General features: G+C 46.2%; 1 protein-coding gene across 1 annotated transcript; it reads right to left on the reverse strand.

Annotated features, from left to right (window-relative positions):
• Positions 1–483: 483 nt before the first annotated feature.
• On the reverse strand, positions 484–3821 carry LOC119271038 (tetraspanin-10-like). Its single transcript, XM_037553010.1, has 11 exons — positions 3412–3821; positions 2952–3064; positions 2811–2865; positions 2622–2677; positions 2356–2403; positions 1607–1655; positions 1429–1512; positions 1252–1319; positions 1033–1158; positions 873–948; positions 484–757 (listed from the first exon to the last, which is right to left on the reverse strand). The coding sequence occupies exons 1-11, from the start codon at positions 3466–3468 to the stop codon at positions 683–685; spliced, it is 807 nt and encodes a 268-aa protein (XP_037408907.1). The 5' UTR covers positions 3469–3821; the 3' UTR covers positions 484–682.
• Between the last annotated feature and the right edge of the window lie 7896 nt (positions 3822–11717).

The raw sequence follows: 11717 nt of genomic DNA on the forward strand, positions 1-11717 counted from the left end.
CTCCCTCTCTCTCTCTCTCTCTCTCTCTCTCTCACACACACACACATACAATTCCATCCAATGTCGTCGTCTTTAAAGCTCCCATTTTGCAATATTCTCTTACCTCTCCAATTCTATTTTGTCCTTCTTCATGTTCAACCTCACTTGGTCGAACTCCATCCTCTCCCTTTGCACGTTTACAAAGAGCCTGTACTTCTCCACCTTCGCCTCCTTCAAACATTTCGCTTGTCACACCATCACGCGTGATCCTGTCCTTATCCCACTTGTTTCCCATCACTCGTCGGTTCCTCTTTAGCACGGTGGCGGCCTCACCATTTTTTTGTTCTTCGTCATCCCATCCAATTAATTGATTGGAGCTAGACCCATAGGGTTTTTTTCATCTTCGTATCACTTTCAATGTCCTCAAGGACGGTTTGCCACTTAGGTTTCTCATTCAATTTTATCCAGCAATTGGGCAAATTGAATGGCTTATTCTCGACTTGATGGTACAAAGCCCATTGTGCAAGATCATCGGGCTGTATTTCAGAAGATTGTCGGACGTTCTTTTTCACAGATGTTCACAATACAACTGGAACAAAGAAAGTCACCCACAGTACAGAAGCCTTGGGCATTCCATTTCATCAACTTTACTGGAACAATCTTATTACAAGGGACGGCAAAGCTAACGCCTGCTGTGACACCGTCATCTTCCAGGAACTTTAGAATCGCTACCTCCAGCATGTCGACGTGCGCAGCAGCCAACAAAGTACACGAATGACTGGCCGAAAACAAACCCATACAAATATAAGAAAGTCAAGATAGCAGATAGAGATGGATCAATTTATTGCTGACAACGAGTATATGAGCTATATTTCAGGGAACTTTAAGCTTACCAAAATGACAAACAATATCACATTGAAGATGGCAACCACCCGCCACTCTGTCTTCATGTATTGTGCAACCCCAGCTCTGGAAGCAAAAGTTTCACATAAGCACGAACATTCTAGTAAGGTTACGTATTTTGAAGGTGGGATAGGAGATGGGATAGCTTACTTGCAAGAATTACAGTCATAGCACCTGAGGGACCGATCATTTTTGTACAGTTTGCAGTCGACGTTTGTGCTCACCGGATGGTAGCTCAGATCAAAATTGGAAGCATTCAAAGCTGGATATCCACACCTGACAATGTTCAGAAAAATACGATAACCATGTTAAACTCTGATGAGAGCAACTGCACGTTCAAAATACACTGGAAGATAACAGGGGACATACTCCGCTGGTGGGCGGCAACAGCCAGACTCAATGGGAGTCAAATCAGCGAGCTTGTATTGTTTTAGAGTCTGCATGAAATCAAACGGTATTACTAAGATCGCCACAAAAGGAATGGTCACACACGGAGAAAGGACATCGCATCAGATAAAATAGGATGCGCAGAAAAGGAGAATAGACCTTATATCTTTTTGACAAGCTATTGCAATCATCCGACTTCACAAGGCAACTTCTCAGATGAGTCCATTTATCAGTGTCATTGAGCTTGATTTAAAATAAACAAATCGAGTTATACCAGCATATTGTGAATTATCTGCACTAATGAAAGAAACTTTCCAAAGAAAGAGTTGGGGCATGCCTGTTTGACGAACCAAGAACTGTAGTCCTGAAGACGATACTCTTTATAGCTGTATAGAACATGAGAAATGACACCACAGAACCATATGCATGCAATGTGTTCCATTACAGAAAGAAATTTCATTCACAGTTCATGTAATGACGATCAGGCAGTACCAAACCGTTTCCGACTGTGCATATATCAACAAAACTGCATCGCAGCCACATAGTGCAACTTTTAGGACAAATAGTGATATATTACTTCGACTTATCAAATCGGCATTTCAATCGTCCTGTATTCCTAAATAGTTTTCACCCACTACCTATTTTTTTCCTAAGCATGCAAGGATGCCACATCAGCGGGTAATGCATGTTTGTCATGTCATGACCTGCCATCTCATGCATGTGGTGTGGAGAATCGATTAGAGTTGGCCCTACATATTGATTATTGGTATTTGGATTAAAAAGTGAAAAGAGGAAGTGGATAAGGCGTGACATGCAATAGATACTGAACTCATCTTTAACACAATTTATGTTTGCGGTGCAGTAACAATATTTCATAGCTACTCCCTCCGTTCCGAATTACTTGTCTTAGATTTGTCTAGATACGGAGGTATCTAGCACTAAAATGAGTCTAGATACATCCGTATCTAGACAAATCCAAGACAAGTAATTCGGAACGGAGGAAGTACATGTCTTTGAGCTTTTCCTGCAGCAAACGAGTGGGGAATCATCTAGTTGTATAAACATTAGTGACATATAGTCACATACCTGGACCCAGGGACAGCATGACCAGTTCCAGTATTTGTAATGATAAACCTGAAGAAGTACATGGCAAGGTGTGTTAACACAACTTGCAACCACTAAAGTCAGTTATGAAGTCAATTGATGATTAACCACTGAACTTGCACCAGGATTTAATTCCATCAACCAATCAGTGCACACCGCAGCTAATTTTCAAATAAAAAGTACACAATGATTGCCACCAACTGGAAAGGTTGTGCTAGTGCTATCCCAAATGAATCACAGGAACTTACGCAAGCACTGTGAAGACCATGATTGCCACCAGGACCACGAACAGCATTATTAGATACTAGATACCCACATGTCAAGGCGACAAATAACCCCAAGGATATCAAGAGAGCAGACAACATCAGCAGCACCAACCAGCACTCATGCCGCCGTAAGTTTAATAGTTTATGCATCAGATGCCACAAAAAGGATACTGTCCAAAGCAAGCAGGAAATGTTCTTCCAAGCACCCACGAATCCCGCCAGCGACCTGCAGCATCGGCACTGAACCATGTCAATTCGGAGCATGAGTACTAACGTGGTGGGAATAATAGATAAAATTCCATGGACGCATACATGAGAAAAATGACTCCTCCAAGACCCATGACAGGGATCGTCAGTGACCGTCGGCACTCGTCATTGTGGGTGCTCATCCAGAACCCAAAACCCACCACAAGTATCGCCAGTATCTGTTCAACAAAGAGCATGAGGAGCATCATGATGTGCGGATCCCTAGCTGCATGCCTTGGCATTAAATTGTAAACAAAGAGTTCCAAACGAAAGATGCCAAGAATGGTGAAGAAGCGATAAATACATGCACTGGGATAACTGGATAACGATGCGGCACAGCTCAAGCTCAACAGAGGGGCACCGCTGAGCAAAGAGACCAGATGGAACGGGAACAAATCAAATCAAGAACTGGCGAATCCATCTAGTAGTATCTAATAGTGCTCTTCACTGAAAACTTCAAGACGGGTCGGCCATCGGGAAGCAGCTAGGAAAAGGGGGGCGAGGAGAGGAAGGGAAGCTGACTGACCATGGTGAGGAAGTTGATCCACCTGATGACGAAGGTGCTGGTGCTGCTGCCGCCCATCCCGAATCAGCTGCGGACGACGCTGGCCTCCCGCCCCCGTCAGTCGATTCCGCGCGGAGCAGAGACGGACCGTCGAGTCGAGATCTGGGAGCACGCCGCCGGAGACGGCGAGGCTGGGGTCCCGGCGGCGCGGCACCTAGGTAGGTGTCAGCGTGGGAGTGGGAGTGGGAGTGGGAGTGTGTGTTGTTGATTTGTGTGGGCTTGAAGACAGCGGTCGCAGTTAAGCTTGGCACGGGCAGGTGTGGGGCCGACTGGTCAGAGGGACAGATTGATTATCAACAGTGGGCCGGCGAGGGCGGACTCGACGCCGGTTTGCTTCGCGTTCGGTGGTGAGGCCGATGAGGGGGAGAAGGGGTCTTTTCGGTCGGGTTTGAATAGCAGCCGCGGCACTTTTTGCAGTTTGGTCCTATTTTCGCGAGCTCCGTCGGGGTTTGGGGCGGTGGGGTACAACTCAACATTGGATGCTCTTCATCGAAAGAGAACCAAAACTGGGAACAGCTCCCAAATTTATGGTAAAAATCAGGAAAAGAATATGGGAATATCCTAACTTAAACATGCATGCGTGCAATCGTGATATGTGTAGTTTACATCTGAGTTTGTTTTCTATTCTCAGGGTGTAGAATGAGTTCGGATTTAAATTGCAATGCTTGTTGTTTTTTTCAAAAAACCGAACGCCAGGAATGTAACACATTAGTTTATAGAAGTAACGACTGAGAAGTCATTGATGTAGAAGTGCAAACGCTAACAACGGCAAACTAGATAGACCATTATGTAGGAGAAGCTAACACCGAGGAGGGCCCACAAAAAATCTCAACTCTGGCAAGACAAAGAAGGGGACACAAACCTCAAAAGTTCCCTAACAAAGCCGTATCTAGTTGCTTCATCGGATGCAGATGGAACTAGAAGAGAGAGAAACATGCTACGACCCTTTCAAAATATGTCGCCACCACAAACAAACGCTAATTACGCCAAACTGGGTGACCGACAATCGACCTCATTCTCTGACTCATTGACATCATTGAGAGGAACAACAACATTGGTAAAGCCAAAGATCCATTATTCCCATCGCCATCGTTGCCCTAACTTCACATGTGGTGACAAACTCGAAAACTCTACGAGGCACAGTTGGGGCGCTCATATCTATGGTTACCTTATCCTCCAGCTATCGCGAGAGGCGGAGGGGTAGCCCGTGTGTTGAGGGGAGACAAGTGAGCCTTCTATGGCCTTCTGTCTAGCAAACCCTAGGAAAATGTTTAATTAAAGGGAAACAAAGCTATGTAAAATGCATCTCGCGATGATAAAATTAAAATAACTTCTAAAATAGTTTTCCTAGGAGCACCAGATACACCGCAAATTCAAGTGCCACACGAGAGTGGCTTTGACATTCCATGGTATCTAAGTTCAATTTTCTTGGGAAACATTGAGTGGTTTGACATTCCATGGTATGAAAAGAATCTAGCACAGAAACGAGGTTCGTGCTGGACGTTGGGCAGCATAAAGACATGGCCACAGGAGAACAAATGCTTAATCTTAAAGCAACATGAATTGAACCGAGAAGGTTAGTGAATTACGACAAAGAACTTTCGGGAAGGAAGGGTTCTAACAAATAAATAAATATGAAAATGTGAGACAGAAATTACATGGTAAAATAAAGGACGTTGCTTGCATTCCTGCAACTTGAGAAAGCATTTCTATCCTAGGTTTGGTTATCGTGCCCGGCGGTGGTGGTGGTTGGTTGTGCCCGGCGGTGGCTGTTTTTGCAGCGGCCGGTAGGAGTTTTGACTATGCGTGAGTCCTCTTCACCTTCCCCCTGGCAGGGGCGGCTTTGCCCGGCGACCATGGACATGCGCCCCCTCCCGTGTTCATGGTCGGTCGGCGCAGCTTCGGACTTGGTGTGCCTTAGAAGCTGCGCTCTTTCCGGCTCCTTTGGCGCGCTGGTCCTCGGCGTCTCCGCACCACCACCACTACCCTGCCAGTACCTTGGTTGGTTGTCCATCTCGGTGCATCTTCGTCTCTGGCACGCTTCGGGAGTTGCGTTCCCTTCTGGCTCCTTGGACACGCCGGTGTCCCTGCTGCTCCGGTCCCGGTGGCCTGGATCTGCGCTTCCTTCCAGATCCTGACTCGTCCGGGGCTCTGGCCACCGCCGCATCATTCCACTCAGCCACGCAACCTCGCATCACCTCCACGCCCGGTGCCTCCTTCGGCGTCAGTGTGGCTCTCCTTCCCGCGGTCGCTGCTTCGGCCTATGATTGACTGCCTCGTCTCCGTTCTGCGCCTCCGATGGCTTGGGATTGCTCTTGGCCAGGGCCAAATGCGTGCATTTTATGCTGGCAGCGCCGACACCCGCGGGTGTCATTTCCCTTCCTGAAGGTGCTGCCATGGCTGTTATTCGTGCCCCTCTTCGAGCATCAGGGGAAACCCTAGGTCCGTTCTTTCGGACCGGGCGACGACGGCGTCCCGATGTCGTTCTCCTTCTTGAAGGCGTTGTCTTGATTTGCTCACGGCGTCCTCGGTGCTGGATTTGGAGATGTTTGGTTGTTTGGTTGTTGGTTAGATAGCTTCTCTAGTCGGCGAGTTTAGTCGTGCTCTTTGTTTTTGGGTCGAGTATCTCTTGTCTCTCCACTTCGAGCACTATGTTCACGTCTCTTGCGTTCGTGTCATGTGTTGTACCACCTCATGTACTCATTCTACCTTCTTCTATCAATGAAATGATACGCAAGCTTTGCATATTCCAGAAAATTTCTGATGTCTACTACACAGCTTTTTTCTTGTAGTCGTTGTTGGGCCTCCAAGTGCAGAGGTTTGTAGGACAGTAGCAAATTTCCCTCAAGTGGATGACCTAAGGTTTATTAATCCGTAGGAGGCGTAGGATGAAGATGGCCTCTCTCAAGCAACCCTGCAACCAAATAACGAAGAGTCTCTTGTGTCCCCAACACACCCAATACAACCATAAATTTGTATAGGTGCACTAGTTCGGCGAAGATATGTTGATACAAGTGGTATATGGATAGTAGATATAGGTTTTTGTAATCTGAAAATATAAAAACAGCAAGATAACTAATGATAAAAGTGAGCACAAACGGTATTGCAATGCTAGGAAACAAGGCCTAGGGTTCATACTTTCACTAGTGCAAGTTCTCTCAACAATAATTGAAGGAAATATGCCCTAGAGGCAATAATAAAGTTATTATTTATTTCCTTATATCATGATAAATGTTTATTATTCATGCTAGAATTGTATTAACCGGAAACATAATACATGTGTGAATACATAGACAAACAGAGTGTCACTAGTATGCCTCTACTTGACTAGCTCGTTAATCAAAGATGGTTATGTTTCCTAACCATGGACAAAGAGTTGTTATTTGATTAATGGGATCACATCATTAGGTGAATGATCTGATTGACATGACCCATTCCATTAGCTTAGCACCCGATCGTTTAGTATGTTGCTATTGCTTTCTTCATGACTTATACATGTTCCTATGACTATGAGATTATGCAACTCCCATTTGCCGGAGGAACACTTTGTGTGCTACCAAACGTCACAACGTAAATGGGTGATTATAAAGGTGCTCTACAGGTGTCTCCAAAGGTACATGTTTTTTTTGAGGAATTGGTGACAGTGGGAGAGGCTCCCACTGACTTTGTATTACTCACAACAGAATAGTTACATTTGTGTTACAAAGGGGTTTTAGGGCCCCCCGGCCATGATTGATACAAAGCTAGCTGCCCAAACTAACAATGAAATCAGAGAGGAAAGGATGAACCTTCTCCGGACAGTTGTGGGTCACCAAACCCAGCAAATGTTTAAATCTAGCTAACCATGCCCCAAACGAATGCGGGATCCTCCTGAAATGTTGGTTGTTCCTTTCCATCCACAGGCTCCAAGCAGCAAGCAAGAAGATGTCCATGAAAAGCGGCCGACGCCAGTCTTCTCTACCACCATGCAAAATGGCAAGCCTGTTGGTCCCCCCTGGCCACATCAGACCAATCCTACTCCAGCATTGTTGGGCAAAAGGGCACGTGAAGAAGAGATGTTCCACGGTTTCCTCGGGTGGGTTTTGGCAGAGCATGCAAGTATAGTTGCCCCCATCCACATTATAGTGCCGTCGCTTCAGCATATTCCTGGTGTTCAACCGATCTACCATAAGCAGCCACCCAAACATCTTGAACTTGATCGGGCATTTGGCTTTCCATAGCCATCCAAAGGCCTCATCAGCCATAACCTGTCTGAAGCAGTGGATATAGTATTTCTTAGACGAGTATCGTCCCAGGTCACAGACCCAAGTATCAACCGATCCACTGTCCAGACCGACGTGTGCGAACCTTTGCTGTATCTCTCTGATCTCTTCCCTGGCCTGGATCGAAAGAGGCAGACTGAAGATCGAGGCAGGATCAGTGGATTTGAGGATCTTGGCAACAGAATCATCCTCATTTAGGGCATATGAGAATGCCCGTGGATGCGTATCCATTAATGTGGAGGCTGGGTCTCCTAACCAGACATCCTTCCAGAAAAGTGAGGTACGACCATCTCCGGGGACTACCCTGGTGATCCCACGGAAGATTCCACTGAGCTGCATTACATCTTTCCACCAGAAGGAACCCACTGGCTCGGCGGTGTGCGGCACCTTGTTTGGGTAGTGGGTTTCCCAGATCAGCTGAACCCAGGGTACATCTTCACGATTGTAGAATTTGAACAGGTATTTAAGGAGAAGCGCGGTATTTTGTATTCTGACATTAATAACACCAAGGCCACCACACCGTTTCGGTCGACAGACAAGCTCCCATGCAGCAAGGGAGTTGGATTTGATCCCATCATCAGAATTTTTTGCCCATAGACAATAGCGGCGGAGTTTGTCCAGATGTTCAACTATTTTTGGGTGTAGCTTGATCGTACACATTGCATATATCAACATGGAGGTGACCACCGAATTGACCAACGTTAGTTTGGCCCCTGACGACATCAGTGTTAGGGCAGTGGAGGTTTTCCTCTCAACCGAATGGACTAATGGCATGAGATCAAGAACCGTCGGTCTCGTTGTCCCCATGGGAAGACCAAGGTATGTAAACGGCAGGGAACCAACCGAGCAACCAAACACTTCCGCCAACCCCCCGGCACGCTGATGATCAACATTGATGGGTATGAGGGTCGATTTATGGAAGTTAATTTTGAGCCCTACCGAAGCCGCATAATCCTCCAAGATAAGTTTCATACGGATTGCCTGTGTAGGACAAGCTTGCATAACCAAGATTGTGTCGTCAGCATACAACCAAGATCGTTCCAAAGGTACATGTTGGGTTGGCGTATTTCGAGATTAGGATTTGTCACTCCGATTGTCAGAGAGGTATCTCTGGGCCCTCTCGGTAATGCACATCACTCAAGCCTTGCAAGCATTGCAACTAATAAGTTAGTTGCGGGATGATGTATTACAGAACGAGTAAAGAGACTTGCCGGTAACAAGATTGAACTAGGTATTGGAATACCGACGATCGAATCTCGGGCAAGTAACATACCGATGACAAAGGGAACAACGTATGTTGTTATGCGGTCTGACCGATAAAGATCTTCGTAGAATATGTAGGAGCCAATATGGGCATCCAGGTCCCGCTATTGGTTATTGACCGGAGACATGTCTCGGTCATGTCTACATTGTTCTCGAACCCGTAGGGTCCGCACACTTAAGGTTACGATGACAGTTATATTATGAGTTTATGCATTTTGATGTACCGAAGTTTGTTCGGAGTCCCGGATGTGATCACGGACATGACGAGGAGTCTCGAAATGGTCGAGACATAAAGATTGATATATTGGAAGCCTATGTTTGGATATCGTAAGTGTTCCGGGTGAAATCGGGATTTTACAGGAGTACCGGGAGGTTACCGGAACCCCCCGGGAGCTAAATGGGCCATGATGGGCCTTAGTGGAAAAGAGAAGAGGCAGCCCTACATGGGCCACGCGCCCCTCCCCTCCCTTGGTCCGAATAGGACAAGGAGAGGGGGTCGGCCCCTCTCTCTCTTTTCCCCCCTCCGCGAATCCTATTCCAACTAGGATTGGGGGGGGGGGGATCCTACTCCCAGAGGGAGTAGGACTCTCCTGGCGCGCCCTCCTTGGCCGGCCAGCCTTCCCCCCTTTAGTCCTTTATATACAGAGGCAGGGGCACCCCAGAGACACACAAGTTGATCCACGTGATCTATTCCTTAGCCATGTGCGGCGCCCCAGCCACCATAGTCCTCGATAATATTGTAGCGGTGCTTAGGCGAAGCCCTGCAGCAGTAGTACGTCAAGATCGTCACCACGCCGTCATGCTGACGGAACTCTTCCCCGACACTTTGCTGGATCGGAGTCCGGGGATCATCATCGAGTTGAACGTGTGCTAGAACTCGGAGGTGCCGTAGTTTCGGTGCTTGATCGGTTGGATCGTGAAGACGTACGACTACATCAACCAAACGCTTCCATTGTCGATCTACTAGGTATGTAGATCATACTCCCCCTCTCGTTGCTATGCATCACCATGATCTTGCGTGTGCGTAGGAAATTTTTTGAAATTACTACGAAACCCAATAGTGGCATCCGAGCCTAGGTTTTATATGTTGATGTTATATGCATGAGTAGAACACAAGTGAGTTATGGGCGATATAAGTCATACTGCTTACCAGCATGTCATACTTTGGTTCGGCAGTATTGTTGGACGAAGCGGCCCGGACCAACATTACGCGTACGCTTACGCGAGACCGGTTCTCCCGACGTGCTTTGCACAGAGGTGGCTTGCGGGTGACAGTTTCTCCAACTTTAGTTGAACCGAGTGTGGCTACGCCCGATCCTTGCGAAGGTTAAAACAACACCAACTTGACAAACTATCGTTGTGGTTTTGATGCGTAGGTAAGGTTGGTTCTTGCTTAAGCCCGTAGCAGCCACGTAAAACTTGCAACAACAAAGTAGAGGACGTCTAACTTGTTTTTGTAGGGCATGTTGTGATGTGATATGGTCAAGACATGATGCTAAATTTTATTGTATGAGATGATCATGTTTTGTAACCGAGTTATCGGCAACTGGTAGGAGCCATATGGTTGTCGCTTTATTGTATGCAATGCAATCGCGCTGTAATGCTTTACTTTATCACTAAGCGGTAGCGATAGTCGTGGAAGCATAAGATTGGCGAGACGACAACGATGCTACGATGGAGATCAAGGTGTCGCGCCGGTGACGATGATGATCATGACGGTGCTTCAGAGATTGAGATCACAAGCACAAGATGATGATGGCCATATCATATCACTTATATTGATTGCATGTGATGTTTATCTTTTATGCATCTTATCTTGCTTTGATTGACGATAGCATTATAAGATGATCTCTCACTAATTATCAAGAAGTGTTCTCCCTGAGTATGCACGGTTGCGAAAGTTCTTCGTGCCGAGACACCACGTGATGATCGGGTGTGATAGGCTCTACGTTCAAATACAACGGGTGCAAAACAGTTGCACACGCGGAATACTCAGGTTATACTTGACGAGCCAAGCATATACAGATATGGCCTCGGAACACGGAGACCGAAAGGTCAAGCGTGAATCATATAGTAGATATGATCAACATAGTGATGTTCACCAATGAAACTACTCCATCTCACGTGATGATCGGACATGGTTTAGTTGATTTGGATCACGTGATCACTTAGAGGATTAGAGGGATGTCTATCTAAGTGGGAGTTCATAAGTAATATGATTAATTGAACTTTAATTTATCATGAACTTAGTCCTGGTAGTATTAGCATATCTATGCTGTAGATCAACAGCTCGCGTTATTGCTTTCATATGTTTATTCTGATATGTTCCTAGAGAAAAATTGTGTTGAAAGATGTTAGTAGCAATGATGCGGATTGGATCCATGATCTGAGGTTTATCCTCATTGCTGCACAGAAGAATTATGTCCTTGATGCACCGCTAGGTGACAGACCTATTGCAGGAGCAGATGCAGACGTTATGAATGTTTGGCTAGCTCAATATGATGACTACTTGATAGTTTAGTGCACCATGCTTAACGGCTTAGAATCAGGACTTCAAAGACGTTTTGAACGTCATGGACCATATGAGATGTTCTAGGAGTTGAAGTTAATATTTCAAGCAAATACCCGAGTTGAGAGATATGAAGTCTCCAACAAGTTCTATAGCTAAAAGATGGAGGAGAATCGCTCAACTAGTGAGCATGTGCTCAGATTGTCTAGGTACTACAATCGCTTGAATCAAGT

This window comes from Triticum dicoccoides, chromosome 1A (assembly GCF_002162155.2).
Source record: "Triticum dicoccoides isolate Atlit2015 ecotype Zavitan chromosome 1A, WEW_v2.0, whole genome shotgun sequence".
Taxonomy (NCBI): domain Eukaryota; kingdom Viridiplantae; phylum Streptophyta; class Magnoliopsida; order Poales; family Poaceae; genus Triticum; species Triticum dicoccoides.